The 17,319-nt window shown below is 53.1% G+C and overlaps 2 protein-coding genes across 2 annotated transcripts; one reads left to right on the top strand and one right to left on the bottom strand.

Moving 5' to 3' along the window:
* Positions 1–30: 30 nt before the first annotated feature.
* EXOSC5 (exosome component 5) lies at positions 31–8,943 on the top strand. The gene is made up of 6 exons (XM_001372141.4): positions 31–184; positions 3,536–3,649; positions 6,986–7,107; positions 7,826–7,966; positions 8,154–8,243; positions 8,743–8,943. Exons 1-6 carry the CDS (start codon positions 31–33, stop codon positions 8,833–8,835), a joined length of 714 nt encoding a protein of 237 aa, XP_001372178.1. The 3' UTR covers positions 8,836–8,943.
* A 697-nt stretch (positions 8,944–9,640) lies between these two features.
* On the bottom strand, positions 9,641–12,117 carry TMEM91 (transmembrane protein 91). The gene is made up of 4 exons (XM_056796232.1): positions 11,750–12,117; positions 11,099–11,318; positions 10,146–10,295; positions 9,641–10,057 (listed from the first exon to the last, which is right to left on the bottom strand). Exons 1-4 carry the CDS (start codon positions 12,100–12,102, stop codon positions 9,899–9,901), a joined length of 882 nt encoding a protein of 293 aa, XP_056652210.1. The 5' UTR covers positions 12,103–12,117; the 3' UTR covers positions 9,641–9,898.
* Positions 12,118–17,319: the final 5,202 nt, after the last annotated feature.

Raw genomic sequence — 17,319 nt, 5'->3', positions numbered from 1 at the left:
GGAAGTAGTTCTGACCGAGACTTCACGTGGATGGAGATGGAGATGGAACTCGGGACAAGCACTGGGGCCGGGTCGGGGACCGATGCGGATCTAAGTCCACGGGGCTCCGGCTGCAGCCTCCGGCATTTCGCCTGCGAACAGAACTTGCTGTCCCGGCCCGATGGCTCCGCCTCCTTCCTGCAAGGTGAGGTACCACCCAATCAATCTTTGCTTCCGAGTAAATACCCGCTTCCGAGTAAATACCGGTCCCCGTTCTGAGGGCTAGGGCCAGCCCAATAAATCGACCCTCCTGTGGTTGGCTACCCCCACTCTGCTTCTGGAGGTAAATGCACCTTCTGCACCGAGGAGGGACAAATATGCCCTTAGTCAAATATGCCATATTTGACTGGTGGGTAAATTTGTATCCTGCGTGGGAGACTTACTTTAAGAGGATTAGGACTCTGGGAATAAAATGCTTCTATATAAGGCCTGGTTTTGGCTTGTGGCAAAATAAAAATCACCCCTTAATACTGGTATGCAGCCCAGTGCTGGTGAATACCCTCTTCTGGGTAAAAATGCAAAAACAGGTGGGAGCTCCCCTTCTGAAGACTCTTCCCTCACTCGAACTTGCCTTTTCGGTGACTCTTCTCTTAGTGCATAAGAATCCCCTTCCGGGTAAAACTCCAGCCCTACCTCTAGAGATTTCCACGGAGAAGCAGATCACTGTGCTCCTGGCAAATAACCCCTTCCGCAGGCAAATACCGAACTGCAAAAATCTGGACTGATTTATCTGGCGAGTTACAAGACTCCCAAAAGGCCTAAGGCAGCTCCTGTCTCCACCTTCCTTCTGCCCTCCTCCAGCTTTCATCCCCTCTCCAGGAGGGCTTCCCCAGTGGGTTTAGGTGAAGAAACCATGGAGGAATAGGGAGCCATGGATTTCTTTTCTCTCTTTTTAAAAAAATTTGTTTGTTGGTTACATGCCTGGGTATCTCCCTATCTCCTTATACTACCCATACTATAGAAGATATCACCTTAAAAAAAATTAAATATAAACTATGTTTTTCATGTTAGTATTTGTCTTTCTTCTCTGGAAGGGGACATTCACAAGCAATTCTTTGTATAGAATGTTCTCTTGGTTCTACTAATTTCTTCATTGTTTCGTGTTGGTCTTTTCAAGTTAAAAAAAATTAATCTGCTCATCATGTCTTACCTTCCAGTAGTATTTCATAACAATAATAAACCACCCAATTGATGGGTATCTCCTCAATTTCCAGTTCTTTGCCACCACAAAGAGAACTACTATGAATATTTTAGAACATATAAGTTCTTTTCCTTTTTCCCTGATCACGTTTGGAAACAAACCTAATAGTTGTCAAAAAGGTATACACAGTGTTATAATTCTCTGGGCATAATTCCAGATTGCTCTTCAAAATGGTTCTATTAGTTCACAAATCAATAAGTCTATTAGTGTCCCTATTTTTCTACATTCTCTCCAATATTTGTCATTTTTGCCCTTTCATCATTTTAACTAATCTGATAGGTATGATATATCTTGGAGTCATTTTGATTTGAATTTCTCTAATCAGTAGTGAATTAGAGCATTTTTTTATATGCCTTTCTTTATCCAAAAACTATTCATATCTTTTGATTCTTCATCAATTGGGGGAATTATTCTTATTATAAATATTTTAGATGTGAGATCTTTATCAAAGAAACTGTCTAGGGAGCAGCTGGGTAGCTCAGTGGATTGAGAACCAGACCTAGAGATGGGAGGTCCTAGGTTCAAATTTGACCTCAGACACTTCCCAGCTGTGTGACCCTGGGCAAGTCACTTGACCCCCATTGCCCTTACCACTCTTCTGCCTTGGAAGGTAAGGGTTTTAAGGAAAAAAAAAGAAGAAAGAAACTGTCTATAAGGTTTTTCCCTTCATTTTCTGCTTTCTTTCTAATCTTAGCTATATTAGATTTATTTGTACAAAATCTTTTTTAATTCAGTATAATAAAAATTATCCATTTTATATTCCACAGTGCCTTCTGTCCCTTGTTTATTCATAAATTCTCACCTATCAATAAATGTTATAGATAATACATTCTCTGTTCTCATTTACTTATATCTCCCTTTATGTCTAGGCCATATATCTATTTTAATCATATCTTAGCGAATGGTATAAGATATTGGTACCTAGTTTCTGCCCAACTACAGTCCAGTTGACCCAGCAATTTTTACTAAATAGTTCCTTATCCCAAAACCTTGAATCTATACTTTTGTCAAATATAAGGCCACAAACGGTTACCTTTAGTCTTAGAATCAATACTGTGTATAGTTTCCAAGGCAGAAGAGTGGTAAGGGCTAAGCATTGGGGGTTAAGTGACTTGCCCAGGGTCACACAGCTGGGAAGTGTCTGAGGTCAGATTTGAACCTATCTCTTAAACCTGACTCTGTATCTACTGAGTCACCTAGATGTCCCCTATAATCAGTCTTTTACTACTGTTTGTTGTATGTCTGTTCTTTTCCACTGATCTGCCTCTCAGTTTCCTAGCCCATATTAGATTGTACCACTTTATAAAATTACAGTTTAAGTATTGCTAAACCTTGTTTTAATCATTTAATTTAATTAATAAAAACTTAGTAATAATTTATTAAATCCTTTGATATTCTTGCTCTTTTGTTCTTCCAAATGAACTCTGTATTTTTTCCTAGCTCAAAATAATTTTTAGGGAGGGAGCAGTGGATCTTGGGATAAATAGTTCTGAGTTCAGATTCTGTCTTAGATACTAACTGGGTGACTTAACTTCTTTTGACCTTAATTTCTTCATCCATTAAATGGAGATAATAACAGTACTTATACAAAGAGGGTTGTATTAAGGATTAAATGAGGAGAATTATGTAAAGGCTTCACATTTTTTGAAAAGTGGTATAGAAATGTTGGTTCTTTTTTTGTTTATTTGTTTCAGTCATGTCCAACTCTTCATGATCCTCTTTGGGTTTTTCTTTTTTTTTCTTTCTTTCTTTTTTAAACCCTTACCTTCTGTCTTTGGCTCCAAGGCAGAAGAGTGGTAAGGGCTAGGCAATGGGGGGTCAAGTGACTTGCCCAGGGTCACACAGCTAGGAAGTATCTGAGGCCAGATTTGAACCTAGGACCTCCCATCTCTAGCCTGGTTCTCAGTCCACTGAGCTATCCAGCTGCCCCCTTCTTTGGGGTTTTCTTGGCAGCAATACTGGAGTGGTTTGCCATTTCCTTCTCCAGCTCATTTTAACGATAAGGAAAATGAAGTAAACAGGGTGAAGTGACTTGCTCAAGGTCACACAGCTAGTAGGTGTCTGAGGCTCCATTTGAACTCAAGTCTTCCTGACTCCAGGCCCAGCATTCTGTGCACTATGGTGCCACCTAGCAGCCTTAGTTATTAATCTGAACTTTTTTTAGAAGTGGAATCTGGTAGTGGTTCAGATGTGGAGTTAAGACTTGAGGCTAGGCCTGAAGGGTCCCTGTTTCTCTGGGGATAGCAGATGCTGGTCAGCAGTGACATGCTTCTTCCTCTGCCCCCATCTCTGTAGGTGACACATCAGTCCTTGTGGGGGTCTATGGACCAGCAGAAGTCAAAGTCAGCAAGGAGATCTTCAACAAGGCCACACTGGAGGTGATTCTGAAGCCCAAGATAGGGCTACCTGGTAAGCAGGGAGCGGGAGGGGATGAAGCCAGGGCCCACTGATCCTTTGAATCTCTCTTCATCCTTCTCTTTCTGTCATGGGCTGGGGGAAGCTGCCTGATGGGTTCAGGAAATGGCTGGTATTGTATCATTCAAGGCTGCTGGGAGGTTCCTTTGTGGGGCAGCCAAGAACGGGGCACAAAGTCCATGGCTGTTGATTGGGGGATGCTGGACGCATCCACTGGAATGTGATTGTTTCTCAAGTGACATGTGCATCTCAGGGCAGACAACAGGGTGCTGGGAAAGAATAGAAAGATATTAAATCATAAGGAGAAATTAATGCTCCAGAAACATTGCAGGATTACAATGGCCTGGAGAAGGATACAAAAAACCTACCTTCCTGTGTTTGTAAAGATGAATGAATGAAAAAAAGAAAGAAAAGGCTTTTATTCAGTAAGCCGCGTGTATGTTTCCTCACATCTGGGGATGTTGGGCCAGGGAAGTGTGTTTTGATGTAGGAAGTCACAAAGTTGGTAATAATAGTGAACATTTCTCCAACCTCCTAAGGTTCCTAAAACCCTTTATAAATGTCTCATTTGGGCCTCACCACAACTCTGGGAGAAAGGCGCTCTTCTTATCCTCATTTTGCAGATGAGGAAACTGAGGCTGGCAGAATGTAGTGACTTGACATCACCCAGCCAGTAAGTGTCTGAGGTGAGAATGAAACTCCGTCCTTCCTGGCTCCAGGCTCAGGGCTCCAAGGACTGGAATCTTAGGACAATTCATTGACATCCTTTCCAGCACTGGGAGTGTTTATTTGATTACTGTTTCCAGAACAAAAGGTGGAAAGCCAGTGAGGGGAAGGAAGAAGGCAAAGGAAGTTCCCTTTGGTTAGCCATCAGCACAGGTGGGGAGCACTGGAGATGCTGTCAGGTTGGGTTGCAATATTGGCTGCATTTCCTGGACAGCATTTTTTCCTTTTTAGAAGAATTTCTAGGCGATGGTTTCCTGGCTGGGAGGGAGAGGGGGAGGGGGGCTGTACCTGTTCTGGAAGTGAGAATAATTATCAAAAGATAATAAAAAGGAAAAAAAAGAGTGTGGAGAAGTAGATGGGAATTGAAGCCTGTGGGCCTTATGCTAGGATCAGGATCATTTTTCTTTTAAACAGTAGGGAACCTTGAAAGATTTTAATACATACACAGTATGAAACGAAGACTTACAGATACACACACACCGCCAATATGAAAGTATGTTTTACATGGTAATACATGTTTAACCCAGATCAAATTGCTTGCCTTTTGCATGACTTCCCATGGATAACTGAGATCAAATTATTTGTCTTCTCAGGGAATGGTGGTGGTGATGGTGGGGTTGAATCTGGATCTTAGAATTTTGGAAAATGTGTGTTGAAAATTGTAATCATATGTAATTGGGAAAATAAAATATTAAACATTTAAAAACACATAGATATGAAAATTTTATATATGATAAAAATATTACATATAACATTATGTCTATAAAAGGCCTTCAGTGGTTCCCTATTAATGTATTAAACATTTCCCAATTACATGTCAAAAATGTTTAACATTCATTTTTTAAAACGTTGAGTCCCCCAAATGTGAGAAAACTTAAAAAATCACTTCCATCTGTATTTGAGAAAAAAATAAAATCTTACCCCAAACTAAAGATGTCGAGTTCCAAATTGTATCCTCCCTCCCTGTTCCCCGAGAAGGCAAACAGTGTGATATTGAGTATCCTCATGCCTTCATGCAGAACATATTTCCATAGTAGCCATACTAAGGCTTTTAAGGAGAGGGATGACCTAGTCAAATCCGTGCCTTGTTTCAGAAGCTGATTGGGTAGGGTGGGGCAGAGTACTAGAGGACCCTTCCTTGGGGATCCATCCTAGCTTTGGCATTTACTAGTAGTAAGACTTCAGGCAAATCATTCAGTCCCTCCAAAACTCAGTTTCATCATCTGTAAAATGGGGTAATACTTGCAACTGGAGAACAGGTTTTTCTGACCTTAAAAGCATTATATAAGTTGGTGTCATTATTCAGACAGATAAGGAGCTTTGGGTGCAGTGGATAGATATGAAGACAGAAAGACCTGATTTCAAATTGAACCTCAGACAGTTCCTAGCTGTATGACCCTGGGAAAGTCACTTAACCCTGGTTGCCTCAATTTCCTCATCTATAAAATGAATTGGAGAAGGAAATAGCCAACCACTCCAAGATCACTGCCAAGAAGATCCCAAATAGAGTCACAGTCAGACACAACTGATTGGTTGATTAAACAAAAAGACAAAAAGGGCCTGTTGGGTGACTCCATAGTATCCCAGAGCCCTGGGCCTGGAGTCAGGAAGCCTGAGTTCCAATCCAGCCTCGGGGACTTGGAAGCTGTGTGACCCTGGGCAAGTCATATAACCTTCATTTTCTTTACTCCACTGGAGAAGGAAATGGCAAACCACTCCAGTCTTTTTAGCAAGAAAACCTCAGGTGGGGTGGAGAAGAAGTCAGACTCAAGGGAATGTTAGGGGCGGATGGACAGGTTCGGAAGTTGTCTGCTTAGACGTGAGCATTGATTGAGCCCGGGGACCCAGAGTGGAGAGGATGAGTGCTGGCTGTGTAAGGGGGTGCAGTGAGTGGAAAGGGCAGGCTTAGCAGTTGGGAGAAGGAGTGAGCAGGCCACTTGGAGGCTGCCTAGGTCAGAGCAAGGCTCTTTTTAAGCTCAGGTGGGAGGGTGACCTCAGGCAGTGGCGCAGGAGCCAGTGGACAGGTAGATGGGAGACAGAGGAGAGAGCCTTCCCAGGAGGCTGGAAGGAGGCCGTGTGAAGACAGAAGTCTGATGAAGAAGAGAAACTCATGGCAGACGAGCTCCATCTTCTCAGGAAACTGGTTGTCAAGGGCATCTGCTGGGCGCGCCATCTCTTTCCGTGGGTGTGCACATGTGTGTGTTTATATCTTTTGCTTCTCCTGCCACCCTCCCCACTGATGCTGCCCTGGTTCCTCTTTTCCCAGAGCTTGGGGCCCTTCCAGAAGAGCCCTGGGTATCCCCCAACTACTTTATCTAAGTGGGGGGAGTTTTTGGTCCCACTCCTGCCCCCTGGACCCTGCCAGGGATTTGTAGGTGGTAGGTGAGGCCAGCTTGGGAGCTCTCTGGGCTCCAGTGGATCTGGCCCCAGGCCCCATGGGACGCAGTAGAAAGAAGACCACATGACTCGGGGCTTTCCTGGCTGTGGGGTGCTGGGCAGGCCCAGAGCTTCCTCTTTGGGCCCTCAGCCTCTACAGTCTGCTGTAGAACGAGGGGGTGAGCCAGAGGTCGTGTCACGGCCGCCGTCATTTCTTCCTCCCTCCAGGCGTAGCAGAGAAGAGCAGGGAGCGGCTGATCCGGACCACGTGCGAGGCTGTGGTGCTGGGGACCCTGCACCCCCGGACCTCCATCACCGTCGTCCTGCAGATCGTCAGTGATGCTGGCTCGGTATCCTTGGCCCCGACGACCTCCCTGTTCTCTGTCCTCCTCCCCTTCCCCTCCTGATTGGCCCCTGGTTTGGGGCTCCAGTGGTCAGTGGGGTGGAGGGATTCCCAAAGCTAATAGGGCCACTCTTGACCGTCACCCCAAGAGCCACAGATTCCAGGAGTAAGGCGGGGATGTTCCGTTCTGATCCCGACGTCCAGGGGAGGCTAGTCCGGAGGTCCCTCAAGGCAGGCCCAGAGTCCAGGCCGTCTGAGGAGGGCTTGAGGGAATGTTGAGCCTGGAGAAGAGAGGACGGGAGCTGCGTCCCGTCTAGAGGGATTCAGCTCATTCAGGGCGGCCCCAGACGGAGAAGAGTCAGCCCAAGTGTGGGAGCTGCCTCCGAGTAGAGGAGGCCAATGGGGGTTGGGGTCCCCAGTCAGATGATGGTTGTGGGGCCTCCTTTCAGGAGGTGATGGCCCCTCAGGCCCTTTTCACCCCTAAAGCCCGGGGCCCACAGCCTGCCCAACTCGAGCTGAATTGATGAATGGCCTTAGCCCAGTCTCTTCCTAAGGCCCCAGTTTTCCCGACCTCTGAAGTGCTCAAGGAGCGCCTAGCAGACCCTAAAGGCTTTCCCCAACCACTGGTCTAGGATTCGCAGCCTGGGCAGAAAGCCTCGGGTGGGCGTTGGGCCTGGGCCTCTCTTCCTCCATAGCCTGCCTCCTTGACCCGGACCTTTGCCCAGCTGCTGGCCTGCTGCCTAAATGCAGCCTGCCTGGCCCTGGTGGATGCCGGGGTGCCCCTGCGGGCACTGTTCTGCGGCGTCACCTGTGCCCTGGACCTGGATGGTGGCCTCGTCCTAGACCCCACCGCCAAGCAGGAGAAGGTGAGCAGGGCCCAAGGGGAAGCGCCCGCCAGAGGCCCAGCCTCCCAGCACTCCTTGGCACCTCAGCTTGCCATCTCTGGGGCTGGCCGGCCCTGAGGCTGTACAGCAGCCGTGGGGCAGACAGGAGGGGGGGGGTGCTGACTGTGGGGGAGGGGCGGATGGACAGACAGGCCCTTCCCTCTTCCAGGAGGCTCGGGCCATCCTTACCTTCGCCCTGGACAGCACTGAACAGAAGCTGCTCATGTCCACCACCAAGGGACTCTACTCTGTGGCTGAGGTAAGGCTCCCGGCCTCCGTGCCCTCCCTTTGCCCCCACTCTCTGGCCCCGGGCTTTCCGTCATTCGGGCCTGGCCAGCGAGCCTCCTTATGGCTTTGCTTTGAGCCCAGGTCCTGGAGGCTCGGGCCTCGGGGCTCCACAGTTCTCCCCAGAGCCAGGTCCCTTCCAGGGATCTCTCGCCGCTCCAGAGCTGGCCCAACAGCCCCCGAGTTGGGCAGGGATTTGGGGAGGGAGCCAGGCCTCCACAGAGCGAGTGGGGCCCAGGAGAGAAGCAGCAGGCTCTGCTGGGTTTGAATTCTGCCTCCATGGCTTCTCGACTCAACCCTGAGCTCAGGGGGTTCCTGGTTTGGCAGCCTCGGGCCTCCAGTCCCTGGACAGCCCTCCTCTTGGCGGGCCCCTTCCCCTGGCAGCTTCTCTGAGGGCCCCGGAGGGGGGGGGAACGGAACGGGACGGGACGGGAGGAGCCCCAGGAGCCGCTGACCTTGTGTCCCTCCCCCAGTTCCAGCAGTGCCTTGCCGCGGCCCAGCATGCCTCTCTTCACATCTTTCGGTTCTACAGAGACTCTTTGCAGCGACGCTATTCCAAGAGCTGAATAGGAGCCAGCCCCCCCCTCCCCCCCAGAGGAAGGGGCCTCTGAGGGCCCCCTGAGCCCCACACTGTGATCTCCGAAAATGTAAATAGCACATCCTTGTTTACCTCACGAGTGCCTGAGCCTGGTCTGTGCCGCTCTTGGGGGGAGGGCACAGCCCCTTCCTCTCACCCCACCACCCCTGCACCTACCTCAGGGCAGGCCTTGCCCAGACCTGAGGGCACCCCCTCCTGGGGTGGCTGAGGGCTCCCCATCACCCCGAGAGGTACTTAGGGTTTTTGCCTCCAGTTCCTCCCTTCCATGGAAGGGAACTGGTAAAGTGACTCACCCAGGGTCACCTAGTGTCAGGCTAGATTGGAACCCAGGGCTTTGCACCCTGTGGTGCCGTCTCAAATCCAGACACTAAAGACAGAACAGAAGGAACAGTTCTTGTGCTCAGGGAACCTGCCCTTTCCTAGAAGGAGAACTGAGGTCACTGCCGGGCACCAGGCCAAGGGCCTGGAGGAGGAAGGTGGATTCCCGAGGGCAGGGACTGCACCGCTTTTGTCTTTTGTTCCTGGTGCCCGGCACATGCTTGATGGGAACCAGAATGGTGCCAGCATAGAGCCTTCAGCGTCTCTGGGCACGAGGGGCAACAAGGGGGTGGAGGTGGGAGGTGGCAGGCAGAGGGCTGCAGGGTGGATCCGGAGGAATGGGGGTGAGAGCCTGGGCCCTGCCCAGCTTCCTGGAGAGGCGAAAATCAGGGGGCCGAAGGTGGTCCCTACCAGGCCCTTCCCAGGCCCCCAACACACACACACAACACTTTGACTTCACATGAATCCCAGGTTTAATCCCGTGTTTCTTCCTGGGCTCTGGGGGGTGGGATGGAGAGGGGGTGGGGAGACGGGGAGGTAGAACTGGGGGGCAGAGAAGGGGGCAGGGGAAAGGGAGTGGGGGGCAGAGAAGGGGGAGGGAAAGGGAGGTGGGGGCAGAAGGGAGGCAGGGAGGGGTTACTCCTTGTGGTCTTGGCTGCTGTCACGACTCAAGACCCCGGCGGGCCCAAGGGGGAACGAGCCAGTCCGAGCCTCTAGAGGGTCTCCCCAGAGGTCAGGTAGGTGGCCAGGGTGACCAGGGCTGCTGTGTAGATGCAGACCCCCAGACCAATGGCGAGGACAGACAGCAGGAAAGCCCGGCGTGCAGACTCCCCGGCTGCCTGGACGTCGCCGGCCGCCCAGGCCTTGTTAGTCTGAGGGGACAAGAGGGGAGAGCTGTGAGCCCCGGGCCCAGGACCCTCCTCCCTGCTTCCCTCCCCCTGTGCCCCGGCCCTTGCTGACCTTCTGGGCAAGAGAGAAGGCTGCGATGCCCAAAGGCCAGAAGCAGCAGAGGATAGAGAAGACGGCGAGGCCCACGTAATCCCGGGAGAGCAGGGGGGTGAAGTGGCCGAGCCCCATTGCTTCCAGCTCACTTTCATTGGCCCAATAGTCCTGTGGAGGAAGGAGACAGGGCCGGGGCCGTGGGGACCCCCGAGTGGCCCCCAGCCCTGGTCAGAGGACCCAGGCCGGTGGGACAGACGGGGAGAAAGGCATGAAGCACTTATTGGCCACCTGCTGGGGGCTGAGCCCAGAGGCTGCAGAGGGCCTCCTGGAGCTCCTGCTCTAATGGCGGCCATGTGGGGGGCACCAGAGAAGAGTTCTGGGCTGAGGAGCCTGAAGGGGCCAGCTGCCCCCCTCCCCCCAGCACTGGCCTCCTCACCAGGGAGAGAGAAAAGGGGCGAGAAGAGAAGAGGGCATCGGGCCAGGCGGCAGAGATGCGGACAGATTCCCAGGCCGGGAGAGAGCGCGCAGCCAAGGCCTGAAGGAACAGCTGGAGACAAGCGGAGAGACGGGGAGGAGGGAGCCAAAAAGAGGCGGAAGCAGGGACAAAGCCAGGAGACTGCAGAGCAGAGATGGGCACACGGGCACGGGCGGGGGGAGAGATGGGCAGGGAGCAGACACGGATGGATGGGGACCAGAAAGAGCCGCAGCCAGGGAGGAGATGGGCTCGCGAGGCCTGGGCATGACGGTCATGGCACACAAAGGAGAAGCGGAGGGTCTGGCCAGAGTGCCCTCTACGTCCCCAACAAGTGGCCGAGGAGCCCTCCCGGGACGGGGAGCTCACTAGCTGGAAGCCTGGGCACTGAGGCTTCACGGGGCAGAGAGCAGGGGAAACAGGATGGGCTGCTCCCTCGAGGTCAGCCTGCCTGGAGGAATGGCACCCCTGGGTGCCCTCTGCTGACCCCAGCTCCTACCTCCAGCTCAGGGCTCTTTGTATCAAACAGGCCCAGGCTGATGGTGGGCAGAGGCAGCATCTCTATGGCCTTCTCGCTCTTGGCTCGCTTCTGCTTTTTCCCGGGAGTTTTGCTCGGGGGCCGGGAGCCGGGGGACTCCTTGACGGGGGACCCCTTGGGTGGTGGCCCGAGTAAGGGCTGGTGCAGTTCCTGGGGATTGTCCATGGTCTGGCTAGACCCGCTGGAGGAGGGGAGCAAGAAGACGGCAGTTAGGAGCAGGCACGTCCGGCCCCCGGAGCCCAGACCCTGGACCAGCCGACGTCCTGCGGGACTCGGAGGATGCTCCGAGAAGCTGGCTAGCGCCCCTCCCCCCACCTTACAGATGGAGCCATCGCGGCTCGGAAAGGGAGCGGGTCCAGCCCCCCCCCCCCACTGGGTTCTAGCGTTCCAGGAGAGATCCCCCCTCCCTCCCCAGCCCGCAGAGGACGTGCCCCAGGGGCCGCCCGTGCCCATGCCCGTGCCCGGGCAGCCCGCCCTTCGCTGACATTCTCCGTTCATCCCGCATCCCCGTCCCCCAGACCTTGGAAGCTGGGGGCTGCCGGTCCCCCGGGGCAGAAGGCTCCCCCCGCCCGCGGCGGAGCCGATCTTCCGCAGCCCCCTCCCCCCACTCACCGGGGCCCTCCGGGGCCGGTGGCCTGAGGCTGCGGGGTCAGGGTGCCCGGGGCTGCGGGTGAGAGGCTGGGAGGGACCGGGTCGAGCGAGGCTGGTCCTGCGGAGCTGCGCGGAGCGATCGCGCGTTCCGCTCGGGCTCGGGCGCCTCCTCGCTCTGCGCAGCTGCTCCCGCCGCCCCCGCCCCGAGCCCCAGGCGCCCAGGACCGCACTCCCCCTCCTCCCTCCACTCCCCCGCTCCCTCCCCTGGACCTGGAGAAGGCAGATGTGGGGAGGGGAGGGAGGGGAGGCCGGCCCGGCGTATGCCCCACCTCCCCCGGCTCCCGGGCACACCCCTCCCCATTGCGCACCCCCATTTCCTCCAGGACGCCCCCCGCCTTCCCTGGCCTCCAGGCCCCTCTCCGGACCCCCGGATCTGCCCTTCCAGGCCGCCCTCCCGTCCCACCGGCCCCCAGCCCGGAGGGGTCCGGGGGGGGGGGGGGCGGGCGGGGATGGTTGCCGGGGGCATGCGTCGACCTTGGTTCTGTCCCGAGGCCCCGGGTTACCTCAGACCATCCCCGTCCCGGAGGATGCTGGAGTCCCTCCAGTGCTCCCCGCCCCCTTCAGGGAGCAGGCTCCCAAGGTCACCCCTAGGCCTTGCCTCGGACCCCGAGCTCTCCCCGGGGAAGCCGCTGCGAGGTCACCGGCGGGAGATGGGCGGCGGTGGGGAGGGGTCCCGGCCCCTGGGGTGCCAGTGGCCAGAGCTCCGGAGGTGGCCTCCCGGTGCTTTCTGGGTCCCCCTGAGCACCCATGGATAGAGAGCCAGGCCTGGAGCCCGAGGTCCTGGTTCCAGTGTGGCCTCGGCCACTTCCCAGCGGGGTGACCCTGGGCCAGTCACTTCCCCCCACAGCCCAGCCCTCAGACTCTTCTGCCTTGGAGCCACACTTCCCCAAGTCTCAGACAGAAGGGCCGGTGCCTGGGGCTTGCAGGCACAGTCCAGCCAGAGCACCCGGGAGAGCTTCAGAGACCTGGGATTGAAGGAGGGAACTCCCACTGTGGGAGCTTCCTCCCCAGACCCCCATCTCCAGCAGACAGTCTGGGGCCCACAGAATCGGGATTTGAACCCAAGTCTTTGAGCCTGGCTCCGTCCTCCAGCCGCTCTGCCAAGGGCCGCCCCGAGAGAAGACCCTGTAACAGGCCACACAAGGCGCCCTGTCCTTCCCCAAACACTTGTTGGTGTTTCCCAGAGGCTCCAGGAGGTTTTCTCCGCACAGGGAAGGGTGCTCAGTGTCTCTCCCCACACGTCCGCCCACCCCGGCAGATCCCCAGCGGCTCTCACACTCCTGCTCTGTCTCTGGGGAGAGCCTGGGCCGGCCCCCGGGGGCAGGAGGGCTGGCCCGCTGCTGGCCTGGGGAAGGAAGCCTGGAAGCTCTGGGCACCTTCCGAGGCAGAGGCAGGCTGTCGCTTCCTTTATTCCTTCCAGGAATTCAGTGCCTGCTAGGAGGGAGACGCTGGAGATGTGCCTGGACTGCTTGGGGGCAGGGCAGGCTTTAAGGGAGGAGAGCTGGCCGCAGGCAGGGAGAGGCCCCACCAGTGCCCTCCAGGAGGTGACCCAAGGCTGCCAGGGCCACCTCTGCAAATGCTGGCTTTGGGACGGAGCAAATCAGCGTTTATGAAGCCCTTAGCAGCGTGCCAAGCCCTGTGCTGGTCTCCCGGGATTCAAACAGAAAAGTAAGGCTGCGGGTGGCTCAGTGGATGGAGAGCCAGGCCTAGAGATGGGAGGTCCTGGGTTCAAATCTAGCCTCAGACACTTCCCTGGGCCAGTCACTTAACCCCCACTGCCCAGCCCTTACTGCTCTTCTGCCTTGGAAGTGATACTTAATATTGATTCTAAGACAGAGGGCGATTTTCCCTCTGGGTCTTCACTAGCCCTGGCTGCAGCCCCTGCAGGGACAATGGCCAGGCAGCATCTCCACAGGGCTGCTTCCCAGGGTGATGGCAGCAGCCACTGGGCCAGAAGCCTGGCTATTCCAAAGGCTCTTGGATCAGGGTCTTGGGCCACATCTACCAGGACCTGAGGGGAGATGGCCGACGAGGTGGGGCTTTGACTTGCCTGGCACAGGCAGTCTCTGGTCTCTCCCTCCTGAGTCTCCATTCTTCCCAAGTTTTCTATCCCTGTCACAAGGGCACATCCTCCGAGGGACCAAGGCTTATAACCTGGGTATTATCATCCTCTCTCTGTCTCTCTCTGTCTCTTTTCCTCCCTCTCTCTGTCTCTCTGTCTCTCTGTCCCTCTTTCTCTCCCTCCCTCTCTCTCTGTCTCTCTCTTTTCCTCCCTCCCTCTCTCTCTCTCTCTCTCTCTCTTTCTCTCTCCCTCTCTTTCTCTCTCTTCCTCCCTCTCTCTCTCTCTTTTCCTCCCTCCCCCCCCCTCTCTCTCTCTCTCTTTCTCCCTCCCTCCCTCCTTCCATCTCTCTCTCTTTTTCTCTCCCCCTCCTTTCTCCCCCTCTCCCTCTTTCCCTCCCTCCATCTCTCTCTCTCTCCCCTCCCCCAAATTCAATTCCATTTTCCTGCAGCCTCTATCATGTATGCCTCTGGCCTCTCCTCTAACTTGCCACCTTCTTGGTGCAGGCCTTAACACCTTATACCTGAATTCTGGACTTTTTCTCTGACTGTAATCCATGCCCAGAATGCTCTCCTTCCTCATCTCCATCTCCTGGCTTCCCTCACCTTGGCCAAGTCCCACCTTCTTCAAGAAATCTTTTAAAAACATCCTTATGTTCTGTCTTAAAAATCAGTACTAAGCATCCTTTCTAAGGCAGAAGAATGCTAAGGGCTGGGCAATGGGAGTTCAGTGACTTGCACAGGGTCACACAGTTAGAAAGTGTCTGATGTCAGATTTGAACCCAGGACTTCTTGAATCCAGGTCCAGAGCTTTAGGGACTGTGCTATCTAGCTGCCCTCTGGTAAATATTTACCACCCAACTTTCTGGCAGAAGCACACAGCATTATCAGCATTTCCTCCCTCCACAAGTCCTCCATCTGGACAACACACCAGTCCCAGATTTAAAGCCCAGGCAGTTTTCTGAGACAGCAACATTCACCCTGAAAATGTCACCATCGGTTTTTGAGAACCTCTTCCAGCTGGCTCCAGTGTACCCCAGTGGAGGGACCACAAGGAGCTCCAGAAGATTCTTGAACAGAGTGAGCTCTATGAAGGATGGGTAAACAATGGTGCAATAGTACAAGCTAGAGAAGAAGTGGAAGCTGGCTCGCCTCAGGATGGCTTGGAAAGGCATGGAGGAGGCAGGGTGGAAAGGATTTAGCAGGGAATGAGATAGGGGTGGAGAGGAGAGGCAAAATGGAGACATGATGGAAGGGACAATAGTGCAAGCAATGAATTCTGCTTTGGACACATTGAGTTTGATTTGACTAGGGCATCAAGGTGGCAAAAGTGGACAGAGCAGCGGTCAGGAAGACCTGAGTTCAAATCTAGCCTCAGGCTTTTACTAGCTGTGTGATTCTGGGTAGTCTCTCTTCTCCATCTGCCTCAGTTTCCTCAACTGTCAAATGAGCTGGAGAAGGAAATGGCCAACCAGTCCAGGATCTCTGCCAAGAAGATCCCAAATGGGGTCCTGAAGGGTCAGATGGACTATTCAGTTGGAAGTGGCAGAAATAGGCTCCTTTTCCTAGGAGTTTGGTGGAAGGGAAGACACAAGGAGGAGGAGAGAATGTGAGCATCTAGAGAAGATGAGAAGAATTGGGGGGGATCCAGGGAGCACCGTGGATAGCGCTCTGGGGTTTTCTTGGCGGAGATGCCGGAGCAGTTCGCTGCTTCCCTCTTCAGCTTATTTTACAGAGGAGGAAACTGAGGCAAACAGACTGAAGTGAATTGCCCAGGGTCCCACAGCTAGTCAGTATCTGAGGTCCTTTTTGATCACAGGTATTCCCTGACTGCAGGTCCAGCACCGCGCCACCTAGTGCCCCAACAGAGAGGCAGCTCTGTTTCTCAAGGTGTTCTATCGGAGCGAGCCACCAGGTGGCGCTGGAAGTCCTGAGCTAAGAGCTGGCGTCATTGTGCATGCGTGGGCTGCAAGGAGCAGTGGAAATTCACCCACTGCTAACTGAGCAGGCTCAAGCCCCGGCTGTCCCCCCCTCCTCGATTTCCCTGGATTCTTTTCAGTCATTGGGCACATACATGGACAAAAGAGCCTGGCTTGGTCCCCTTTCAGCGTCATTCTCTGGGCGGCTGTCTAGACAAAGGCTAGGAAGTTTCCATAGTGATGCCCACGTCATGAAATGCCCCGAGTCCCTATTTACATAGGATCTTAATCTCTGCATCACAGCGGCATAAACTTCAAGAAATGATCCCATTCCCCTAGAGATAAAGGATTTTGTGTGTCTAAATTGAAAAGGGAAAGGGGCGGAATGAGAATTCTAGAGCAGCAGGTCTGAAATCTCCATACCCCGCTCTCTTCAGGTCAGGGCAACGGGTCTTTGTGGGAGAGAAAGGGAGAAGAAAATCACCTGAGGGACAGTTCAGCCCCACATGGGTGGCAAAGTGGAGGAATTATCTTCTCAGCAGCATGGCAACCTGACCTCTCTGTCTCTGTCTCTTTTTCTGTCTCTCTCTTAAACCCCTGGTCTTCCATCTTAGAAGCAATACTGAGTATTGATTCTAAGGCAGAAGAGTGGTAAGGGGTAGGCAATAGGGTTCAGGTCACTTGGCCAGGGTTACACAGCTGGGAAGTATCTGAGGTCAAATTTGAACCCAGGACCGCCTATCTCCAGGCTTGGCTCTTGAGCCACTGGGCTGCCCCACTGACATCTTTTTGAATGACTTACTCTATGTCTTTTTAACTGTCTTCCCCATTGTTAATTTTTTCTTTGACAGGTACCATTTTCTTCTTTCTTTGCTGGACTCTGGGGCCTCTTGGTATCTAAGTAAAGCATTGAGATCTTTCAAAATGTCCTTTCATGGTGTGACATTAGAAGACCTCCCAGCATTGTAGGGGGAAGATAACAACTATAGACTGAAACAAGCTGCTTCAGACAGATTTGTCATGTCTGTCTTTCTATCTGTCCAACCATCCATCCATCTGTCTATCTATATCACCACTCCCTGTATCTATAGCTAGATTTATCCTACATCTATCCATATATATTTATCCATCCATCTTATTTGTGTCCTCTCCCAGCAGAATGTAACATTCTTGAAGGAAGTGACCAGTTAGACATCTATGAGCCTGCTTTCCCATATTTCATTTTTGTCTTCTGGATGCCAGTGCCTTGCATAATGCCTACCACACAGCAGACACTTGTAGTGAATGCACACTAACTGATTTTCCTGTTTATTTATTGTTTTCTCTGGTATCTCTAGTGTGTTCCCAGCCAAATGTGGGCTCTCTGTCTTGAGGTCAGGGATTGCTTTATTTCTGTCTTTGTAACTCCAGTGTTGACACTGGATAAGTCAACAAGCATTTAGTATTCCAAGTGGTTCATAGTAGGCACTTAAATTCTAAGATGGATTGGATTTCTGGGTCTGAGGCAGGAGGATGGCTACATTGACTAGATTGGACTTCTGGGTCTGAGGCAGG

This window comes from Monodelphis domestica, chromosome 4 (genome assembly GCF_027887165.1).
Source record: "Monodelphis domestica isolate mMonDom1 chromosome 4, mMonDom1.pri, whole genome shotgun sequence".
Lineage (NCBI taxonomy): Eukaryota > Metazoa > Chordata > Mammalia > Didelphimorphia > Didelphidae > Monodelphis > Monodelphis domestica.
This window is presented reverse-complemented; position numbering and strand designations above follow the sequence as displayed.